The sequence below is a fragment of the Grampus griseus genome (assembly GCF_964374135.1).
Source record: "Grampus griseus genome assembly, chromosome: 15".
Classification (NCBI taxonomy): domain Eukaryota; kingdom Metazoa; phylum Chordata; class Mammalia; order Artiodactyla; family Delphinidae; genus Grampus; species Grampus griseus.
The window spans coordinates 847,115-870,570 of NC_139009.1; the positions used below are offsets into that span (position 1 = coordinate 847,115).

At 56.8% G+C, this 23,456-nt stretch overlaps 1 protein-coding gene across 2 annotated transcripts in view; it reads right to left on the bottom strand.

Moving 5' to 3' along the window:
• Window positions 1–840: 840 nt before the first annotated feature.
• The window catches only part of PXDN (peroxidasin), a gene marked incomplete at its 5' end in the record, with an annotated part of 67,492 nt that continues 44,876 nt past the window's right edge, over window positions 841–23,456 (bottom strand). For both annotated transcript variants that reach the window (XM_082672061.1, XM_082672060.1), the window contains 13 exons: window positions 841–4,942; window positions 5,492–5,602; window positions 7,374–7,506; window positions 7,681–7,801; window positions 10,343–10,551; window positions 10,858–10,992; window positions 13,657–15,160; window positions 16,201–16,358; window positions 16,918–17,026; window positions 19,624–19,780; window positions 20,490–20,602; window positions 21,334–21,492; window positions 22,594–22,710. In XM_082672061.1, coding sequence (XP_082528187.1) covers window positions 4,823–4,942; window positions 5,492–5,602; window positions 7,374–7,506; window positions 7,681–7,801; window positions 10,343–10,551; window positions 10,858–10,992; window positions 13,657–15,160; window positions 16,201–16,358; window positions 16,918–17,026; window positions 19,624–19,780; window positions 20,490–20,602; window positions 21,334–21,492; window positions 22,594–22,710 — 3,146 coding nt within the window. In that variant the 3' untranslated portion in view covers window positions 841–4,822. The remainder of the gene's footprint in view (window positions 4,943–5,491; window positions 5,603–7,373; window positions 7,507–7,680; window positions 7,802–10,342; window positions 10,552–10,857; window positions 10,993–13,656; window positions 15,161–16,200; window positions 16,359–16,917; window positions 17,027–19,623; window positions 19,781–20,489; window positions 20,603–21,333; window positions 21,493–22,593; window positions 22,711–23,456) is intronic.

A 23,456-nucleotide genomic window follows, 5' to 3' on the forward strand; every position in this document is an offset into this window, starting at 1 on the left:
TCTGGAGAAAGAAATCCAGACGCTGAAAGAGCAAATGAGCCTGAGCTATTTTTCACAAATCCCACAAACATTGAAATAGGCACCACTAGAGCCTCTGGAACCTTCCAACTTCAAACATGCTGCCTTCCCTGTCAACGCCTCCAGGCTTTGGGTCTGAGAGTATCTGTTACCATTAGCATAAAAGGCAAATCCACAACTAGATTTCAAGCATGAAACCTTAACACTCAATACCTGAGGAAGCAGGAACGTGCTCTGCTCAGGGCCTTTGCCAAAGCAGCCGCTTAAAGAAAACAGGACGGCAGCCCAAAGGGCCGCACAGCGGGAAGGAGCCTTTGCAGAGGAGCCTACGGGACAGGACAGACACAGGCCTGGGATAAGCTGGCTGCAGGGGGCCCCAGGGCTGCCCTCCACTTGCGGGTGGCCCGGTGCAGGTGCCCCGCCTCTGGGCCCATTTCCCCTCTTCTGCAATTACAGGACAACCCATTTAGCTGTTCAAGCCGAGACTCCCAACCGTCCATGGTGGGCATTTGGGACATGCAAGGCTCCGGTGGCTTCGGGGACAGAGGACTCCGCACCCCAGTTGCTGACGTGCTCATCCTGCTCCCCCATCTGTCTCCAAGGTTCTAGGGTCTCATGGCTACAGCTGCGGATGGTGATGCGGTGGTGAAACCAGAAGAAACATACTCAGGTGACTCCCTGAAACTGTCAGAAAAGACTCTTTTTAAAAAATGCTTTTGGGTCATTCTCTAAGCACAAGGAAGAATCGTTTTTTTTAAAAAAATCTTTATTGGAGTATAATTGCTTTACAATGGTGTGTTAGTTTCTGCTTTATGACAAAGTGAATCAGCTGTACACACACATATAAGGAAGAATCTTTTGGCAAATCATTTGGCAAACAAAACACAACTATTTATGCCACTGAGCACATAATTTTGCCCACAGGAAACAGGTGTGAGTATTTTAAGAAGGCACAAGGAATGTTTCCATACATTCTCCTCATTTTTCCTTTAAATAAGACTTTATTTTTTTAAGGGCAGTTTTAGGCTTACAACAAAATTGAGAGGAAGGTACAGAGAGGTCCCATATATCTCCCTGCTCCCCAACTGTTGAAACTGCTTAATTTTTAAATATCTTTCTAATGACTTCAGATTTTTATTATGAAATAAAATACACAAAAAATTACCTAAAAGTAAACCGACAGCTTAATAAATTATTGTAAAGAAACTCATGAAAACCACCAAGATCAAGAAATTAGGTTTTACCATAATTATCTCAGAATCCCTCTCTTGATTGTTTTTATATCGATCTCTCTCATTTTCTTTTTTTCTGAAGTTTATTTTTTTATACACCACGTTCTTCTCAGTTATCTATTTTATACATAATAGCGTATACATGTCAATCCCAATCTCCCAGTTCATCCCACCCCCACTACCCTCCCCCGCCCCGCTTTCTACCCTTGGTGTCCGTGTTTGTTCTCTACATGCGTCTCTACTTCTGCCCTGCAAACCGGTTCATCTGTACCGTTTTTCTCCTCTCCTCATTTTCTAAAGCAAGAGACAAACGCTTTTGCCAACTTTACATCGTCCACTTCGTTTCATTTGAAATGGCACAGGGTGCTCGGGGCTGTGTTGACCTGGGTCAACCTCTGACCAGGAAAGTGCCTCATTTAATTTGTCTTTTGTTGACCGAGGGGTGGAGAGCAGGTGAGCTGCAGGTGGGCCAGGCACCTTGGGCCCCAGCCTCTGGCAGAGGCGGCCTCCAGCCGAGTGCAATGGACTGTGGACCCTGGGTCCCCTGGGGAGGTGGTTGGGGCACCGTGCCTGCTGAGAATCTGGCCGAAGGGGGACTGCTCTCTCCCACCCCCTACCTCAGACTGACGGATGGTCCTTCCATGGGCCAGGGGGCCACCATCCATCCCAGGTGCGGTCAGCACGCCAGGGTGGCCGGCACACAGCACAGGTGCTGGTCTTGGGTCTTGGGGGAGGGAGAGGAAGTCCAGGCAGGCCCGTTTCCGGGTCCACAGCCTGGCCTCCACATCGTCCAGTCTTTCTATCAACTTGCGGCCCACACGCCCTTCTGCAGCCACTCTACCTGGGTACCTGCTTCCCGAGCTCCAGCTCACGGGGATCCTCGAGCACCCAACACTACGTGGAGAAGCTTATTCACGTTACACAAAAACGTACATAACACGACATCTGTCACTCGAAGAAAAGACAGCTGCTCAAGTCGTTCCGCGCAATCCCTCACCTTCCCCTGTGACCAGGGCGAGCTCCCCAGGACAGCGTCAGAGGACAGGCTCAGTATTGCCTGCAGTGAGGCAGGATCGTGAAAGTTCAAGTTTCTCATCACAAAGTTTGAACTGATTTGGCAAATTCAAAAACTTCAGTACTGAATGTTTCCCTTTCAGTTTTCTTCCTGTGGTAACTCCCTAACGAGCCACGATTTTTCCAGCTCCTGCAAAGACACCCTCACATCCCTCCAGGTCCCTTCAGGACGGCATCCTCTCTCCTGCCTGGACCCAGGGCACCAGGGGCTGGAAAGCTGTCACACGGTCACATGTTTCTGGCCACAGAGCCAGAAACCTCGGGGGTGGGGTAGGGGCTGGAGGTTTCTCCTGGGAGCTCGCCCCCAACCTGCCCAAAATTCACAACACGGAGGTCAGCTCTGTCCACAGGACAGCATCCCAGCCACAGGGGAGGACAGCCTCCATTTAACTAATCCCCTTTTCTTCCTTTTCCACTTTTTTCTATGAATGGTGGTCCATGCAGAGACCCAGGGCTCCCCAGGGGACCCGCCTCTGGGATCGGCTCATGAAAAGAAGAACACCCATTGTCCGTTTGAAAATGTGGCCCATTTATTGGAACTGAAAGGCATCGTTACATAGTGCAAACGGCTCTTTGGTGACGGACTGATTGCAATGAACAGAAGAAAGGCACTTGCTCCTGGCAAAGGGTTAGAAAAGTCAGGGAATACGTACACCCAGCTCCCCACGGGGCTGGAGGCGTGTCCAGCCCCTCTCACCACCTCCTCAAATGGCCGATTCTGCAGACGTTCCCACTGCAACCGCAACCGCAGAACTTCTCTGTGAATCACAGCCAGCCTCCCGTCGGGCTAGACAGCGCCATGCCAGGCTGCCTGTCTAAACCCACCCTCTGCGTGAAACCAGATAAACCTCCCGGGCACCTTCAGACACCAAAACACTCCAGAAGGCGGGATTTTATACCTGAGCAACTTACACAGCCATCAACTTTCAGACAAAGTTATCCGTTTTCTGCTTACAGAGACTGGTTCCAAGATTTGGTTATTTATTCAGTGTGAGTTATTAGTTCAGAAGAAGTCCCGTGCCTGTGAAACACTGGAGTTTTTACTGATCACTTAGTGATGTGTGAGGACAGACTTCAAGCCGACCGTGTGTAAGCTGCTGTCGAGTCCTCGGGCTGGAATGTTAGCAGGGCAGGCACTGGGGTCTCCTGTGGCCGGGAAGGAGGCCTGTGCTGGGCCGAAACCAGGCTTTCAAACTGCCCACTACCTGCTGGATGCTGGCGGGAGCCCTGCCTCCCCTCCCCCACCCCGTGATGAGCTCCACACGGGCCACAGGCTTTGGCCCCTCGGACCGAGACGGCCGGGGTCCTCGAGGGTCTCCTGTGGGAAGGGCAGGTGGGCGCTGTATCCGCGCCCAGCACAGGACCCGGTTCGCTGTGGACACTCAGGTCTGCGGAACTGAGCAGGACGTCCAGGGACACGTTTCTCAGAACACAGACCACTTTGTATTTGGAACAAGACGGGAGGTTTTTGGTCAGTTAAAAAGACGGAGACCATGAGGTATGGAAGTTGCTTTTCACTGAATCCTACGAGAACTTTTGCAGAGTGGAAATGGTTTTTCTGATGTATCTGAAACTAAAGCATGGGCGAAATTTCATCGAACATCACACGCTGTGAAAACAGCAATGAGGTATAGGGATGGGTCGCTTTTCTTCAATGCACTCACACAACCTGAAGTTAGAAAGGTCCCAACATTCCAACTCCTCCCGTTGGAAGAAGAATCTAGAGCACTGTGGCCCTCCTGTGGGCTCTGGTGGGACAGAGCACGCGCTGGCCACAGCTAACGCTGGCCGCGCAGGTCAGTAGGTACCGTGGCGTGGCGCGGAGGGTTTTCACATCTGGTCCACACCAGCCAGCGTGCGTGCAAGTTACAGGTGAACGCAGACCTGTTCTAAACGCGGCTGAAAAACCTTCCAATCCCGGGCGAAGGAGTCGGGAGCCGCAGGACGGGCTGCTGCTCCAGGCGGTGGGGTCATCCGCCCTGTGGGTCCAGGTGATGCCCTGGGAGCTGCCGAGGGCCGGGGCTGGGGGGGTGTGCTCACTGCCCAGACCAGTCACCCAACACGCTCCGCAGACACTGCTCTGTGTGCCAGAGACTGAGTTTCTTTCCAATCCCGTGTCCCTCCTCTGGCGGCTCCACTCTGCAAGCTCCTGGTACCAGAACCAGGCGGGACTAACTTTCAGTTGAGAAGAAACGGTGACATTAGGTGAAATCAAGTTAGGAGCCTCAATGGTTTAATCGTGCAATTTAATAGTAGCACCAATTTTTCATTTAGAAAAAATTAAATAAAAACCTGAGAAGTCTAACATGAAGTTAGGACACGTGTCTGCTCCGTGGTCTGTTGGCGAGCACTCCGGCCTGAGCCCCCTGGGCGAGTTCCGACACGGCTCCGTGCCGTGGCCCCGAGACGTCCCGGCCTCGCTGTGCCCTGTCCCCTGCACTGCCCGCTCCGGCCTCGCTCTCCAGGGGATGAGGGGGAAGCTCAGGGCTCAGAGGCACTCAGGGCTTCTTCCCCATGGAGTCTCCCGGGCAGACAGGACAGCAGGCCCCGCCGACCCTCACGGGTGCTGGACAATCGGCCGGCTGGCAAGTCTCCACGAAGCAGGTGACCTGCCCGTCCTGGAGGAGAGACGGCGCCCGAGCCCGTCAGTCCTGGGGACCCGGCCCCTGCATCTCACCCCACCCCCAGCTCTGACCTCCCACTGGGGACCCCGGGATCACGTCCCTGGGTGTCAACCAGGAGGAGGTCCGGCTAGAGAGGAGCTGGGAGGACAGGGCTCTGCCCAAACCTGACAACCACCAGGGACACTGGACGGACCCCTGCTCCTCCAGAGCCAGGGGACGAAGTCCCCTCCCCATGTGCACCGACCCGCCCGCCGTCCTCCCGTCCTGGCTCCCAGCCCCGCCCCAAAACTCCCGCCCAGCCTGGGCAGCGGCCAGGCCCCTCTCCCCTGCGGCCACCACTGCCCCCTCGGTCCACTTGCTCCAGGACCGAGAATAGTGTGGACAGCCCTGCGCTGACCAGGGGCAGTGATGTCCGTGTCGACCTTCAGCAACGGCTCCGGGGGAAGAGCCCTGAGTTCTCAAGGGACGTGCGAGGGGACCCCACAGCTGAGCTCCCTGACGGCCCTGCTGCCTGCCCGGGTCCCCCGCGGCATCCACACTCACGCGGCATTCACAGACGGTGCAGGGATCCCGTTTCCATGTGGTACCGTCCGCGCGCGAGCTGCCGTCTGCATCCACGCACTCGGTGCTGAGCCGAGACTCGAGTTTCCGTATCTGCGGCAAAGCAGAAGCGCTGGTCACCGGGACGCAGCGGGCAGCTTGGGTACCGCGCACCTGCTCCCTCACTTGAAACGATGCCTCACGACGAACGGGGACCGAGGTGAATGTCTAAAGCACTTTCCTGGAACCTCAGATTTACTCGTTAGGCAGCTGGTAGCTGTTTGTCCAAAAGCTCCATGACAACAGCCTGACCTCTGCCGTATCTGAGGCCAGAAGTGCACGGACTGTAAGTACGGTGAGTAGTCGGTAAAGAAGAGAAGAGAAACCTTAGAAAGAAGCAGAGAGAATGCCGACACAGGACTGGGTGACAAGAGCATTCTGCACCAGCTTCTCAAAGGAGCTCTGGGCTGTGACCGGCTGCTGACCCCGACGCACACCGGCCCCAGCTTGGGGCCACCCTCTTGCTGGGAGGGAGGCGCTGACAGGGTGGCGGGGGCTGGAAACGCTGGGGCCTCTGCACCGTGGAGGGTCCGGCAGCCCCGGCCCATTTCCCTCTGGGATACGTGAGAGGAAAGCAAACTTCCACCTCGTTTATTTAGCCCACCATCGTTCGGGTTTTCCGAGTCTCAACTGACTCATGAACGAGGTGTGGGATGGGCACCGCCAGGCGTGGGGTGGCCAGCCTCTCACCGCCCCGTCCTACACCCCCGTCTGGTCAGCCTGACCCATGTGTGCAGAGCGACCAGGCCTCTCTGCCGCCTCCCTGTGGACTCTCAGGGATCAGGGGTCAGCTGTCTGGCCCTGGACACTCATCCAAGGGTGCAGCCCCACCCTGGGCACGCTGTGTGGTCAGCTCAGGGTCTGCTTGGGTTTTCTGTCTCCAGCTCCAGGCAAAGGGCTTCTTGTCCGGGCCCTGAACCCAGCGGGAGGCCAGCTGGGGCAGGCCAGTCCTCCCCCTGCCCACCCCCCCAACCGTGGCGAGTCTGTTAGCACCTGAGGCTGTCAACTCTGTCCCCAGACCCCTAGGCAGGAGGAGAAGCTACAGGGCAAGCACAGAGCAGATGCAGGGCAGCCGGCGCACTTCTCCCTGGAAGATACAAACGTCTTCCAAGCCCGCGGACTGAGACCCCCAGAAGCAGGACGTGGCCTGCACCACAGATCCCCAACTCGCAGGCCTGTCTCTGGAATGTTCCACAGCATCAGAAGCCCTTCTCACTGGGACCCTCTGGGACCCTCTGCATGCATCCCATTAACCTGAGATCTCACTCTTCACTCCCACTTAGGTGACATCACGCTGAGACCCCCGCGCAGACACGGCAGGGGCGGGGTGCGGAGGTCTGCAAACCCTGCAGACCCCCAGGGAAGAGCCCCAGAGTACAGATGTGCCGGTGCCCTTCCGGCGCCCAAGGGGACCCGACCTCCATCAAAACCTCCTGATCCCCCTGGGAGCAGAGGCTTAACAGTCATCCCTGAAGAGGAGGCTTTGGGCAGGACTTGAGGTTTGAATTCTGCATGGCCCTGACCCGGAGCCCCTCACAGCCAGTGTTCGGGGGGAACCCGCGCCCCTCACCCAACGCGCCAGTGGGCAGCCCACGGCCGAGGGTCCCCGGTCCCAGGAGGTCCAAGGGCAGCTCAATGCGGCCCAGCTGGAGCCAAGCCAGAAAGAAGGGCAGAGACAAAAGTGACCTCCCTGGAGGCTCCCAGGCCGAGGACCAGGGGTATGTGGGCAGCACCTTCCCTTCACCGTCACGGGAGAAACGCACACCGGGCCCAAGGGTGGAGAGGGGCCGGGCAGGCCGGGGAGGTGAGGATGGGGGCGCCCAACCTGCTTCCTGAGGTCCCTGATGGTCTTCTGCATCTCCAGGACAAACTCCCGGAAGTCGCTGGTCCCTGCTACTGGTGGGCGCTCAAAGGCGGTGGCCGAGGCGTTACTGGGCCTCGTCTCGGGCATCCCGGCTCTGCTTGGGAGAAGCAAGGGAGACTCAGGACACAGCCAAGGGTGTGCGGCTCCCAGGCCCGAGGGCGGGGCGCGTGGAGTGGCTGCATGGGTGCCCTTGAGGCACACCCCCCCCACACCCAAGGGCCAGCTGGCAGGGTGCACGGTCCCAGGTCCCGGCGGGGCTCGGCCGTACCTTGGCATCTTCCCAGGCCCCGCATCCGTGGCTGGCTCGTCCTCCCGGTAGCTGAATTCAAGGGACCGCCTGCCTCGGAAGTGGTAGGAAAACGCGTTGAACTGTCCCCGGGTTCTGCAGTCTGCGGGCAAAGCGCAGACACGTTAGGGTCTCGAGTCCCACGAAGGGGACGTTAAGAACAGCTCGGCAAGTATCACTGTCCTTCCCGCAGGACACGCGGGGCGCTGAGGTCGGCAGCGCTGGAGGCACTGTCCCCACTCCCCTTCCCCTCCCCGCCCCAGGTGAGCGGCCTGGAGCCCCCCGACCCCCAGTGCTGCCCCCCGACGACACCCTCCTCCGGGTGGGGCATGCGCCTGCTGTGCTGCCCACACGGGAGTGGTTGGCACTGTTTCAGTAACTTCTACAGTGATCTCAGAAGTGTGTGCATGTGTGTGTCCTCCTCTCCGTGACTCATCAGTCCTCACAGAGAGGCTGAAATTCCTAACTTTGGTCAAGAGAAAAAGACACGCATCCTCCCAAGGGCAGTTTCTTAGGTTTCTCACGTGTGCAGGTTTCGTACTTGGATTAAACAAATACACAATTAAGAGATGAAGCTTAAGAAAGTTTGGGTTAAGTGAGTCTTTTTTTTGCGGTACGCGGGCCTCTCACTGTTGTGGCCTCTCCCGTTGTGGAGCACAGGCTCCGGACGCGCAGGCTCAGCGGCCATGGCTCACGGGCCCAGCCGCTCCGCTGCATGTGGGATGCTCCCGGACCGGGGCACGAACCTGCGTCCCCTGCATCGGCAGGCAGACTCTCAACCACTGCGCCACTGGGGAAGCCTGTAAGTGAGTCTTTTATAAACACTGAGGTGTCGATGACAGCTACCGACATTTGGTTCTGTCAAACCATAACTCTTTTTTTTCCGCCACTTTTTAGATATGGCTTCTGGACTAAAATAAAAACAGATAAAGTTTATAGAGCATTCTTTAAGTTTTGTCAGCTGAGGGCTATGCCTGCTATTTCTAAGAGGAAAAGAATCCAGAAGAAAGGATGCTGGAAACTGTACCAAGTGCCTAAGCCTCTGACTGTCCAGCGGAAGCAAGAAAAGGCTCTGGAATGAGGCACAGACGACGGAGCCTGGATCCAAGACTCAGGCTCTCAGAGGACTCCGGGTTTCTGCAGCAAAAGCCAGAAAACCTGTCTCTGTTCCTTTCTAAGCAGCTACAGGGAATCTATCTGGTAAAGTTATCAGAAAATGAAGATTCTGTATCTGAAAAGAGAGACTGGCTTTTTCCAATGATTTTCAAAGAGAACAACCGTCTGCAAACACAAGAATCAAATTCTCCACCATGTGTGTGGAAAACTGTTGTGACCTTAATATACTGGTCAGAATATTTTTTTTAAAAAGCGAAAAAAAAACACCAAGTTCCCAACAGCTATAAAAATGAGAAATTAATGCTTTGGAAACTTGGGCATGTAGCGAGCAAAATTTTAATATGTATGTGAATTCTCCTACAACGTTGCAAATCGTATTCATTATATATATATTTAACGTATTACGTATCCCATGTATTAGTTACGTACATCATACGTACGCACAGAGAGAAGCCACAGACACAGAATCACAGCAGACACACTCACTCACACACAGAACGTGCATCGACCCAGATTTCAACACTTACTAACGAAAATAACAGCTCATTAAAATTAACTACTAGCGAGAACCACCTGGCCAGGGCTATTCCTGCGGAAATAACGAGGTGCAAAAGAAAACCGGTTTCTGCACCTGGTGTCCATCGCCAGCCGAGGCGGAGGGCCGGGGGCCGGGGCTCTGGGCCCTCCTTGCCCACCTCACCCACAGGGGCTGTGTGGCCCGTGGTGTTGCCCCAGGCTCGGGGCCCCATTTCCTCACCACAAGAGTGGGGTTACCCAGAATGGGTCCTCAGTGTTCCCCCCATTGCAATGTTCCCTGGGTCTCTGATCACAGTTGGAATTAAACCGAAATTATGTTCAAATGAGAACGTGCGGTCGAGGTTAGCTACGACCCGGCTCGGGAATGCTGCGTAGGAGCCCCCTGGACGGCGCATCCAGAAACAGCCGCGGCGGCAGGACAGGCACCGCCGCCTTCGCGGGCTCCCAGGTGCCTGGGTGAGGCCGCCGCGCAGCTGCCTGTCACACTCTCCACCTCCTCAGGAGGTGATTTATGGCACGTTTCTCTGCTTACACAAGCTCTTCTGGACACTGAGAACACACAGCACGCAGTTTTAAAATTAAATTTGATGTCTGGCAAGCTTTGCGATCTGTTTCTTGTTCATATTTTATCTGCGGGGACAGACAGGCAGGCTATGAAATGCAGACGTGTGATAGGTTTTAAAGAAAAGCTGGGAGCTAAGCTCATTAAAGTTTTGCTGTCTGTTTCTTTTACTTAGTAGTTCTCATTGCTAACTCCTATCTCCTGGCATTACAAATTCTTCAAAACCATGACTTTAATTATCCTCGGGTTCCACAGTACTGCTCGGTATGGACACTCCAGAATTTACGGACCCCTAGAGCCACCTGTTTCGTTTGTGTTCTCACTGCTGTGCCGATTCCAGCCCGTGCGTTAGCGGGCACTAAGCTTCCACCCAAACTGTCGGTGAAGGAGGACGGACCCCGGTGAGCGGCAGGGCCCCGGGACGCCCACCTTCACAGCAGTCTTGCCACACGCGGAGGTCCAGCCGGGGGATCTCGTCACAGCTGCTGTACCCGTGGGGGAACTCGGCCACTCGGAACACGTCCCTCTGCACACGCGTGATGTTGTCTGAATTGTCGCACACGATCCGGGCCAGCGACGTCTGCTTGATCTGCGTGAGCTGGGCGGGGGTGAAGACCCCCGGGTTCTCATACCACAACCTGCGTTCCCCAGAACGAGAGCAAAGCTCAGGGAAAACACGACACGGAAAAGCCCCAGGGGGCTGGTTAAAATATTCCCCACACTCAGTTTCGCCAGTGATGAGACGTAAGTGGTTCAATTAGGTTATCACTTAAAAATGGACTCAAACGTTACTGTGAGCCACTCAGAAAACGAAGACCAAGAAATGTGCACTAACATCAGCAGGGGCAGCTCCTCTGATGGACCAGCACAGGCCACCTTCCAGAAACACTGCCGGCACACGGCCACCTACTGAATTACCTGGCGGCAGGTGCATCTGCATTTACCTGTCCCCGTCCCGTAAGCGCTTGAACTGTGTGCTCAGCAGACACATCAAGGTAGGCCCCAGGCGGCTGCCGGGGACCAGGTCCTCCACCATGAGGGCGGGAAACAGGTCGATGTTGAGCGGGGAGCCGTACAACCTACGAGACCAAGCAGAGCCTTCAATTCACTGAGCAAAGCCGTACCTGGTGAAGAGCACAGCAACCAGCGGAAAATAAAACCCTCGTGGCTTCTTTATCATTATTTGACGTTATTCAGGTCTTCACTTAGTAAAATCCACTTATTTCTTTAAAGCATCCATCCATTATGTTTTAAAGACGTGTTGCTATTTCCCGTTCATATACGCATGATAAAATACACACACGGATATATTTATCATACAAAGCTAGAGAAGCCAAGAACACAAGGAAGGAAATTAAAACCACACCTTTCCTGCCTATTTAGAGACAACTTGACATTTACTGGAAACCCTTCCAGTGCTTTTGTCATTGATACACATGAAGAATAAGCTACACACACAGCTAAAGACACGTTTTCAAAACAATACCGGGATCCTGCCGTACACTGAAAACACACTTGCTGTGAAGAAGCTACTTACTAAGTGGGAATCGCACAAAAGACTAAGACAGCAAGGTCTAATGTTCAAGAACAAACTTTTTCATCAAATTCTTCCAATTCCTTAGAAATAAATGCTTCTAAGCAAAGAGCTGACAACTTCTCTAACATTGCTCTTATCTGATCTCTCCCGACACCCTGGGCGGACGATGATGGCTTCGTTTCAGCTGCCACCCAAAGCTCCACTGGGCCTTTTAAGTGCATCCTGTAACCGAGACGCCTTTTCCACCTGCTTGGACTAGGGGTGCGGACTGCGGACAGGGCCGTGCCGGGCCGTCCTCAGCGCTCCCCCTCTCAGGAGCAGGGTGAGCGCGAAGCTGCCGGAAGGGCATTCAGTCCGAGGACACGCCATCCTCACTCTCCCCAAGTTCAAGGACGTTCACACTGAACTTTATCCAAGTTCAAGGACGTTCACACTGAACTTTAGTTCAGATGGAAACACAGTCAGAAAGAGCCTTGCAAGTTTGGTTCTCCGCCTGCAGGGGCTTTTCCCAAAGGAGACACCCCGTTCCTGGGCAGGGCCCCCTTCCGTCTGCCCCCCACCCCTGGGGGACTGGCCACACAGGTGGGCCCCGCAGACTCCAGACCGAAGCAGGGCACCCTCCTGCTCACAGCCCCCCAGCACAGGCCACACTTCCCCCTCGCTGTGCACCCAGAAATGGACAGATCTGATCAGATGCCACTAACACAGGTGCAAGCACACGCTCCCTTAAGCCCCGTCTAAAAGCCTCTCTTCCCTGACAGCGTCACTGTCCCACAGCTGGGACGCACTGTCCCGTGTCGTCACTCTGCCCGGGCACCTGTCTCATCCCCACTCGGTGAGTCAGGCCTGACGCAGAGGCGGGTAAGCGCGTGACTCTCCTGGGGGTGGATCACACTGACAGCCTCCCCAGGGTCCCCGGAACTCGAGGTTCAGGGCCCCCAGCCCCCAGCAGCGCTGAGCTGGAGAGCAGACGGCTTTGACAGACGCTGGGCAAAGGAAAGAAACACCGGGAAAGTGATCTCGTCAGTCTGGACAAGAACAACGGAGGATATTCAAGCATGAAGAACACAGACAGTCCACACACCCTAGCTGAGCAGCCCGTGCCACAAAGGTCCCTGTACCGGGGGAGCGTGCGTTTACGTACCGGGCAACCTGACACTGTTATGTAAACGAACACTGGAACATCTTCAACGGTAGAGCGTGACGCTCGCTTATTCACAACCTGCGATAAACTACGAGTAAAAGGCATTTTCTCCGGAAGGCGCAGGCCAGGCCCTGAAGAGGACACGCCCGAACCGCAGCGTCAAGCGTGTGACTGAAGCATCAGCGACTTACCTCCTCGTGAGCAGGAGCGTCCAGGAAATGACCCACGTGGGCCTTTACAGAAAAGCGTTTTTCCTTTTCAAACATACTGTAAGTACACAGTGACCAGCGGGCTACAGGGGACCCTTGTGGGAAAACTCTAGTGAGTGGTTATTTCCATTAAAGACCCCCCCAGAGAGACTAGAACAATTAACGAGAAAAACAGGACTTAAGGAGCCAGGGCAGACTGGACACGAGAGGGGTGGGGGCGGGGGAGTCGTGAGGACCCTGTCTAAGCAGCGATCTGGACGCAGAGATCCTGGGGAGGAGGCAGCCGCTACAGGCAGGAAGCCCCGTCCCACCAGACGCCGGCCCCTCGTGGCCTGACAGGGCCGGCCCTGGCCTCTGCGGGCCCACGGAGGAGGGGCTGCCCGGGGGTCTCCAGGGGCCCTGCCCCACGCGCTGGGCGTCCTCCACTTCCGTGCCCCCGGCCCAGTGAGCCCTCTCCCAGGAGGGGGGAGGCTGCTGCCTGTGACGGACGGGGGTGCAGGGGACGGGCGACAGGCCCGGGTCTGGGGGACAGCAGGTTTAGGGAGAGGACTCCGGACAAAGCCTCATAGCTGGGGGCCCGCCCGTCCTGCGGCGCCAAGGGCTGGCGCTCCGGCTCCCAAGGCTGCAGCAGGGTCTCTTCCCCGAAGCGCCCGCGGGCCAGTCTCGTCCTGCCCGACGATCTCATCCCTCCACACCCCTCCCATCAGGCCCGCCGGACAGGGCCCCTCATCTCTGAAGTCAAGCCTCAACCTGCCCCCTCCCCGTCTCCACGTGCCCCCCACCCCCGAGGCTGCACAGACAGAGACTCAAATCCAGGGGCCACGACCCCCTTGGGCTGTCCCCCCACACCCACCGTTGCAGCTTCTCCCGGATCTCGGGGCTCCTGATCTCGTTCTTCAGGTCCTCGAAGGTGTGGGCGGCCGACAGGTTGCAGTAGACGCGGTAGTCGTGGTAGGGCGGGATGCCGTGGTCGCGGCCGCGCTGGATGTTGATGGCGGCCAGGTCCAGCGCTACCGTGTGCGCCATGGAGAAGAGGCGCTCGGTGAGCTCCGTGTTGAGCAGCTGGGACGGCACGCGCATCTTGCCCGGCACGCCGAACAGGCCGCGGAGCAGCGGGTCGATGCCGCCCTCGTTCACGATGCGGAACGGGGAGAAGAAGGCCTTGTGCAGCGGCACATGGCCGTGCGCCACGGGCTGGAAGTTCTCGTCCAGCCGCTGTAGCAGCGGGTTGACCAGCGTGTGCCCGAACCGGAAGGCGGCCGTGGCGAAGGCGTTGGAGATGCCGGCGTTGGCGCCCGGATCGTAACCACGGTACTCGCCCAGCATCTTCATGCCCACCTCGCCCAGCACCTTGGGCAGCCAGTGCCGGTAGGTGATGTGCTGCACCTGCGCCCCTACCACCTTGCGGGCCTCGTGGTAGACGGTGTCGCCGTCCCAGTGAGGGTTCAGCGCCAGCAGCTCGGCGGCCACGCGGTTGTGCTCGCGGAACCACAGCGTATGCATGCTGGTCAGGCCGAGCTGCTCGTTGGCGCGGTGGTCGCCAGCCAGGAAGCAGGGGATGGGGCTCTCGTTCTCGTCGCGCATGCACTCGGTGGGCGGCCCGGCCGCAAAGGGCAGCAGCGGCTTGCCCGAGCGCTGCACGATGCCCTGGCGCAGCAGGCCCCGCTGGCTGGCCAGGTCGCGGATGGCGCGGGCCTCGTGCTCGGAGCTGCCGTAGACGTTGGAGGCGTCGATGTACGAGGTGAGCTGGTTGATCTGCTCGCGGGGGTACACGGAGTTCATGAGCAGCGACGTCATGCCGCTGCCGCACACCGGGCTGGAGCGCACGAAGAACATGCAGCGCGCCCCGCTGCGCGCTCGCGGGTCATCGGGGGGGATGGCCACCGAGAAGCAGGGCGGGTCGCTGCTACACGTGGAGCTGCAGTGCTGCCCGTCGGAGAAGCGGGCCTGGCTCAGGGCCACCACCGTGGAGTCCAGGTCGTGGTCCAGGAACTGGCCCCACTGCATGAGCATGTGGGTGAACTGCTCGTCCGGGGTGATGGCCTCGGTGCCAATGAGGGCCGTGGACACCAGGCGGGGCATGGGCAGCGGGTGCCCGTGGTAGTGCCGGCCCGGGTCGATACCACGGGGCGTGTTGAAGCCGTTCTCGTACACGGCCTTGAGCAGGCGCTCGAAGGCGGTCAGCGAGGCGCCCCACATCGGGTGCTGCAGGTTGTTGCAGGTGCCGTCATGCGTCCGGTACTTCTGGTGGAAGCACATGTCCGAGCAGTTGTTGACACGCCTGTGGGCCGTGCAGCCCGACAGGTTGGCGATCAGGCTCAGGTACTGCGGGGACACGAGGTCGTTGTAGTGGTAACCTGGACAGAAGGTGGAGACACACCTCAGCAGCCCGGGCACCAGGCGGGCACGAGCGCTGGCCCGGGGCCCCTGCCAGCTGGGCCTACCGGACCGAATAGCAGTGCCGGGACCCGGGAGAGAACAAGCAGGGAGGTGAGGAAGCTCCCGCAGGGAAGTCTGGGAAGGACCTGGCGCACCAGCTCCCGCTCCAAGCGCTCCCAGACCGGCGCCTGGGGCTCCACACGCAGGGCCCACGCTCCCCACACGGCCGCGGGGTGGTCACCACGCATCTCGCGTCTCCCTTCGGGACCGACGCCCGTGTACGTTTAAAGAAGACAGGTGGCAGCTCCCCTCTGCAGAGGACAGCGTCCTAAGTACCCACATAGAGAAGCAGTAAAGAGATGGAGGTGACATTTCCCAGGCTGGGGGAGCAGCAGTCAGACACACAAGCGCTGGAGGCCTGCACGAGAGAGGAGCTTTGCAGGGATAGGACACTGGGCTGCCATCGCCATCTGGCGTCGGGCTCAGACCCGACAGCCTGGCATCTCCCGCCTCCCCAGAGAGAAGGGCGAGGCTGGCACGCCTGCTCTGTCACAGCCGCCCTGAGAAGTCCTGAACGGCTGAAGGGTCAGCAAGGAAAACGCTTCCTCCTAAACACTGTCTGGGCGCTAATCCCCCTCCGGCCCTGCAGAGGCTCGGGCGGGGCCCTGCAGCGGGCAGAGGAGCGGGGGGCTTCACCCTCGCCGTCTGCGCGGCACCTGCTGGGGCTCCATCAGCGTCCTCTCTAACAGCCCCAACCTGGACCCACGGCCTCCGAGGGGCGCTCCTTGGTCCAGAGGCCCCGATGGTCGGAGCCCGGGGGCCAGGACAGCACGACCACCCGTGCTGAGCACATGTCAGGTCACTGCTGGGTCTCCCATCAGACCTGGGGAGCCACAGGACTGTCCCAGCTCAAGGCAACCCGCACGTGACCGCGATCATCACAGACCCCGGGCCCGACAGGCTGGACGTCGTCATGGGGAAGGGATCTGCGGGGTGTGGACCCCGCCCGGGTACTGACTCGTTCCGTTCAGGTCCACCATCAGGCCGTGCTGCACGTGCTCCTGAATCAGCTGCAGTGCCCGCTCGAATATCTCCCCGGCCCGGGCCTGCTCCACAGTGTAGGGGTCCCGTGGGTACCGGAACAAGGCCAGCAGGTCGTTCGGGGAGCGGGGCCGGCTAGCGGGTGTTCGGGAAGAAAAGGGAAGAACGGAACAGATGACTGAGAACAAAGGTCACTCGCGCCCAAAGGAGAGCTATCGCTCTTAAATATTTCTGTGGCTACGTTTCTACAGACACAAGGTGTCCTACCTTACTCATCCCAAGCGGAAGGCAACAAAACAAACGAACAAAACCAAAAGACACTAAAAACAAATAATTAATTACGTCAGTAGAAAAAAACACCAGCATACTATTTCAGCTCAAATGCAGAAAAAACACGCTAGAATTGCCAAGATGAACAAATGCACGAAGGGCTTAGGAAATGCTTTGTTTTTGCCAAGTCACTGAGTAACAAGCCAAAATAATGAGTCAAAAAATGGTTTAAATGTTCTATTTGTGAATCATAGTTCAGTTTCTACTTGGAAAGGAGCATCTTTCTGTTATCTTAACCCCCAGCAAAGTTAACACCAACACTGTTTATTGATTTTCAAATTAAAACCGTGTTTTGTTCCCATCAAACCGGTGAAAACTGCGTCCGAGAATCACCCTCTGAAGCCCCGCCCGCCTCTGCAAATACCTGTCAAACAAGTGCGTCCGCGTGGAGTTTATGGCTCTGTCCACCGTCGCGATTGCTTCAACAATGGATGAGGCTACAAATGGGTCCCCGTTCCTACTGACATCGGGAACTAGGAAATGCGAGGTCGCAAGTCACCGGAAAACGTGCACACAAGTGAGTCAGAGAATAATGTCTAGACTCTATGTCACTCAGACTGAGGCATGCTTTTCTCCAATGTTATTTCTACTTTTCACACCAAACCTTAAGCTATGTCATCACAAACTCTACGAGAAGCTGTATGGAAGTTGCAGACGCTTAATTTTTTAAATCATGGGATACGCCATAAAAGGACACGGTAGTTGCAACTTAAAACACTGAAGCTCTTCTACCAAAGCATCGCCCAACAGTGGAGGCGCTGACTCAGGCCCACCCGCCAGAGCAGCTGCCCTGCTGGGCGGAGAGTGTGGTGCTTCAATTTCCGGTGGATTCTGCGTTCCTCCCATCAAAGGTCAACCTGCCTGGGTGCTGGATCTCTGCCCGCCCACCCTCCCGAGACTCTGCTCTCGCTTCACCCTATGCCCCGAAGGAAGGATCAGACATTCTTACACCCAGCATGTGTGCATGTGGGCACGCACGCACACACACATGACCACATGTGCACACGCATACGTGACCATATATGCACACACGTAACTATACATGCGTGCACGTATGTTCACGCACACTCAGGCACGCTCGGATACACCTGACACCTCTGAAGCTACGGCTCCCTTTCTACTTTCCTCTTTTCATTCCTTTTTCACTTAATATTGACATTTTTCTAGCGTTTAGAGTTTGCTAAATAAAATAACCTTGTTCCAACCCATCTTTATCTTTATTTTCCAAAATGTCTCATGCCAGGTCACCAACAGCATGCATTTTAATAAACGGTATCCTTTACCTTCAAAATACTCGACCTTCTAGAAAACCTGACACGGCTGATAATGTCCTCACTGAAATGTTGCCTTCACTTGGTTCTGGGATACACATCCCTCCCTCCTGGAATACACCCCCCTCCAGACTGGGACACAGGCCCTCCTGACACCGATCTCAAACAGAGCCCCAATTTACTAATTTTTAGAAGCTAGTATTTTTATGTCATGTGTTAGACAAATGGACAGAACAATCTTACATAATTGTATTACCCTAATATTTCATTACTATCAATGATTTAAACTGACTTTGTTTTTCTTCAAGCAATGATCACAGAAAAATCATCCCAAAACACTTCTTTACATGCCTTAGAAAAAGGGTAACGGAAATTCACTAAAATGTTCAGGGTGGTTATTTTGGGGGAGTGGGATTATGGGTGGGAGATTATTTTTAAACTTCACGTGTAACTAATTCATGTTAAAGTAACATTATTTTTCAAGTATAAAAATAAACATTAATGGAAAAAAACACTGTTTCTAAGTCAGGAGATTCACCGATTTAATTTATAATCACTTCACGCTCTCATATAATGGGAAAATAAGGTCATTTAACATTTCCCCCCTCAAAAAAAAAGGTTTCCAGTTTCGCCTTTACTGCTGTCTGCAGGTGCCCACAGGCTCCAGGCACCGTGCAGGGAGTGTGGAGTATGGGCTGTGAGGTGTCGGCATATAAATTAACCACACCCAGGCAGGTCTGAGGCTCACCAGTCCTCGGGGAAGGCAGATTAGGTGATTAAAGTGGAAAAGGCAAAAACGCACATGCAGGTGGAGGATGTTTCCTGTGGGAGGAACTGGGGGATCGTCCAGAGGAGGGGCCTGGGTGTGGAGGCTCTGTTACCTGAGAACTCAGGCTTTCTGTGCCGGGGGGCGGCAGGTGGAAGCGGGGCACAGAGAGAGCTGGAGACAAAGTGCAGGTTTGGGTCGAACTGTAAGACTTTATGCAGGGACTTCCCTGGTGGAGCGGTGGTTAAAAGACTCCACACTCCCAATGCAGGGGGCTCGGGTTCAATCCCTCGTCAGGGAACTAGATCCCACACGCACGCTGCAACTGAGAGTTCGCGTGCCGCAACTAAGGAGCGCGCGAGCTGCAACTAAGACTCAGCGCAACCAAATAAATAAATAAATATTTTTTTAAAAAGACTTTATGCCAAGCTACAGGCTGTGCATTTTACCCTGTTGGCCCAGAACACATGGAGTGTCAGAAAGGTGGAGGTGACACCTGGATGGACCAGGTGGTGGGGCCGGAGGGGATGCCCTGGGTGAGCTCCGCAGGCCGGCACAGAGCCGGGGTCCACCTGGCTCTAGGGCCACCAACCAGTCCAGGGAAGGGAACGGTCCTCGATTATCTGGGGGTTTAAAATGAAGACTTAATACACGCCAGGACCGCACAAGGCCACACACACCCAGAACAGAGAGGAAACAGAGTGAAGGGGCCGGGATTCTTTCACAGCAGTAACTACGTCTGTGCTTTGCCACATGGTGACTGTAAATGACATGCTGTAGAATTTGAGGGGGGTTGGGTGACCACTAAACCAACCAGGAAACCCAGAGCGAGGCAAGATCGCCAAGGGCACGACCACATCGGCCTGCAGCGCCTACAGCAGCAGGAGGAAGGACGGCTGTGGCCTCTCTGGATCCCGCCCACCTCCCTGCAAGGTTGGGCTGTGCTGTCTTCAGATAACGCCCAAACCCCCAGGCTCCCTGCTCTCCTCGGTCGCCTCCGACCGCGCGGGGAGCGTCAGTGCTGCGGGCTCACCGTGCACGCTGAGCACCGTGCTGACCGCCGCCTGCCCGATCGTGTTCCGGGCCGAGCACTCGTAGCGGCCGGCGTCCGCAGGCCCCACGTCGTGGATGGTCAGGAAGCCCTCGGGGCTAATGTGAAACTTCCCGCTTTCTGTCACCTGGACCCCATCCTGCAGCAAGATAAATGGAAGAAACGGTGGGGTCAGACTGCGGAGCACAGGCATCTACCCTGGAGAGGAGCACCACCTGCCAGGACCTCGCTCATGGGCCCATCACGGTGGCTGTGCTGAGACCCGCCGACGCTGGAAGGAGCTCGCCCGACGCCAATTCAAGGGCATGGACTTCTCCCACCTGCTCGCAAAGGACCCAGAAGAACTTAAGACCTCACTCTGGGACGTCCCTGGATCTCTGGGGTGCGCGTGCCGGGGCGTGGCCACAGACGGCAACCTTCCTGGGACGTGTACTGGGGTGGGTGGTGCGGGAGAAGCCAGGATGCCTGAGTCACACCCAGCGAGGCCGAGGCTGCAGGGCCCTGCGACCCTGCACTTCCCTCCCGGGGCGCCACTGCACGACCTCCAGTGCACGACCTCCAGGGACAAGTTCCATATTAAAACACTTGCTTGCAATGAAACACTGATACTCATTTCTTTACTGGGCTTAATAAGAACAACACAGAGAAATGAAACAACGGGAAACCTTCTCTAGTGATTACGGGACCAAGGATCTAACAAAAGGGTTTTCTTTGCTTTTGTCACCAAAAAGGACTCGTAAAGGAGCATGTCCAAAGTCTGTCTCGTTTTGTGTACACCACGGCTGCCTTCTAGCTACGGGGGGTCTGGAGAAGCCGCGGGCAGGGGAGCCACACGCCGCAGCCCTTACCTTGTTCCAGGTGATGGCGGGCTCAGGCTCCCCCTGAGAGCTGCACGGCAGCTGCACGCTGCTGCCCACCTCCACCGTCGTGTCACTGGGGATGCTGGTGAACACCGGGGTGACTGCAAGGCAAGGGGCATGGGCTGACACACGTGGAGAACCCGGGAGACTCCTGATTTGTTCCAAAAGCTTCAGGCGAGCAGAGCCCCGCCTTTGGTCCGGGCAGGCCCAGGGCACGGAGCGCTCCCGCTGCAGCTGCCGGAGCCAAGGAGCCGGACGGGACCGAGGGACGGTCCGGGCTGCCAGCCTCCACCTGCGCGGCAGCATCTGGTCTGTCCGCACGGCTCCGGTCTGCTTGGGGCGGCCTGGAGCTGCCAAGTCCAAGCCCCCCCCACTCCTCAAGAGCTGGTGACGGGAGGAAGCAGGGGACCGGCTGATGACCTCACCCACGGGCCGCCCACTGTCCTGCCTGCTCAGCACTGGAGCAGACCCAGGCCCCGACCCCCAGGGACCCTCTGCAGGCAGCCCCCCTCCACGCCCACCCTCCAGGCCATCACCCCTCCTGCTTTCCTCTCCCGGCTCTCCACAGGGACCCGGGGCCAGTAGGAGGCAGAACCTCGCGTCCAGGAGGACATGGGGGCCTGTTCCCGGGTCAGCCGGTGCTGCTGGGTCTGGGGCCACCTTGCTCACCCCCAGGGAAGGCAGAGATGACACAGTGACATAACGTGACCCGTGTCCCACATGCGGCACTGTCCTCACTGCCGACATGGGAGTGACAGGCTACGACGACAGCCTCGGGATGCGCGTCTGGGGGACGGTCCGTCGCAGGGAGGGGTGCGGGACCACTGCCTACCTCGGGCCTGGACTGTCAGGTGCGCGGTGACACTCTGGGAGCCGATGATGTTGACGGCCTGGCACTCGTACTGGCCCTGGTCGTGCAGGGCGACGCCCGAGATCCGAAGGGTCCCTGACGACAGGACCAGGTGCCGTCTGTCCACCGACAGCTGGCTCCCTGCAAGGTGGGGAGGCACTCTCAGTGACAGGGATACACGGACACAAGCCTGGCCTTAGAGGTGGGAGACGGGAGCCTCAGGGTCAGGCAGAACCCTCGCTGAGGGACAAAGGGGTCGCAGAGCTCGTCTTCCCCAGATCTGGCCTGGAGTCACCGTCCCGGCCTTTGTCACACACCTGTGCGTGTGCGACAGTTCAGGGACAAATAGCACACAGACCCGGCCCCCCCAAGACTCTCCAGAGAAGGAGCAAGGGGCAGGGACCAGGGGGTCGAGGGCTAAGTAAGCAAGAGCCGGGGTGGTGTGCAGACGCGGAGACAGGGGGAGGCCGGTCCCAGGCTGGGCACAGAGGGGTGGGGGTGGAAAGGGGACGAGGGATGGGAAGGCGTCGCGGGCTGGGAAGGGGATGGGCTGGTGCTGCTTGAAGACAAGCAGCTCCCCAAGTAGGAATGAGCCTCTCCTCTCGTCCAGGTTGCTCCCAGGATCCCTCGCAATGGCCCCTCAGGGGCGGAAGGGATGGTAGTGCCCTTTGGTCCAGCGCTAGTCACCCCCTCGAGTCCAGAGCAGACCCTGATGGTCCACCAACGTGGGCACCTGCCTCTCCGCAGCCTTCCCGGCCAGGCTGCTGTCACGCCCCTGGGGTGACGGGCTGGGCCTTCCCCACATTGTGCGCCCAGCAGCTTCCCAGCTAGAGAAATCGGCTGGGGTCCCACCCAAGGAGTTAACGTGGTCAAGTCACAACACCTCTTGGGGAGCAGCAAGAGAACTCTGGGAATTCAAGTGAGAAAGTCATATATACGGTACATGTGTTCTACCACCGGTTTCTAGAAGGTTCTACCTGCACATTAGTAAATCTGCTCCAGAGGCTAATTCGGTGCACACTGAAGGCGGGACCCAGACTACTCGGGAGGAGACGGGCCCGACATCCAGGCCCTCGGTGCGGACAGGTCTCCTGTCCTGTGTGTGCGGGGGTGGCCCGTGACCCGACGTGCCCGCAGCTCTGGGTCACGTCGGGTTCAGCCAGCGCCGGCCTGCCCGGGGGGTCCGAGTCCCAGGAAGGGAAGGACGGAGGGAGTGGGTCACCGTCCTGCCCGACACCTCACCTCCTTTCGTCCAGGCAATGACCGGCTGTGGGTAGCCCTTCGCCTCGCAGTGGAACTCAACTGTCTGACCCTCGATGACAGCTCTGTCCTGGGGCGTCACGGTGAACTGAGGAAGCGCTTCCGGAGGGAAAGACGTTGGAAACGCAACATTTAGGAGACAGCTTTGGGTGAAAACGCCATTTTGAAGGCACACCGCCCGCCCTCCAAGAGTCCCACCAGGACCCCGACTGTGGGTGCAGCACCCCGAGCAGAGGAAGATGCCGGAAAGTGGAAAGGAAGAAACCAAACGCTGGGCGCTTCTCAGCGTCACACTGACAAGCGTGCAGAAGACTCTTAATCTAACAGCACTGAGGCTACAACACAGAACACAGGTAACGACCCCCTTCAGCTCCTGGAAGGGGCCTGACCTGAAGAGATTCACCTCACTCCTCAACCTAAACTAGTATTTGCAAATGGTATAAAATGTCATCTAGTGCAACTGTGCATAGTGACAGGAGTTACTTTATTATTACTGGGTGAAAAAAAATTACAGAATAATATATGCAATATAATTCCATTTTTATAAAAGCAACCACCACAATCAAAAAAGGTAAAAACCAGTGACACGACTGCTTGGTCACAGGTGCAAAGAAAGGGCCAGAGGACGGATTAAGGACCAACTTTTAGTGACGTGGCTTCCACTGGGGACAGAGGAAGCGGGGTGGGGGACAAAGGAAGCCGGTGGGGACAGAGGAGAAGGAAAGAACTCATTCTCTGCATTTCACACTTCTGTGTTGTCCCAGCGCTTCTTAACCAAAGTCCCACTGGGCAATTTATTTGAAAACTAATAAACTCATTACAGAGTCAATTAAGGAATTTGGAAA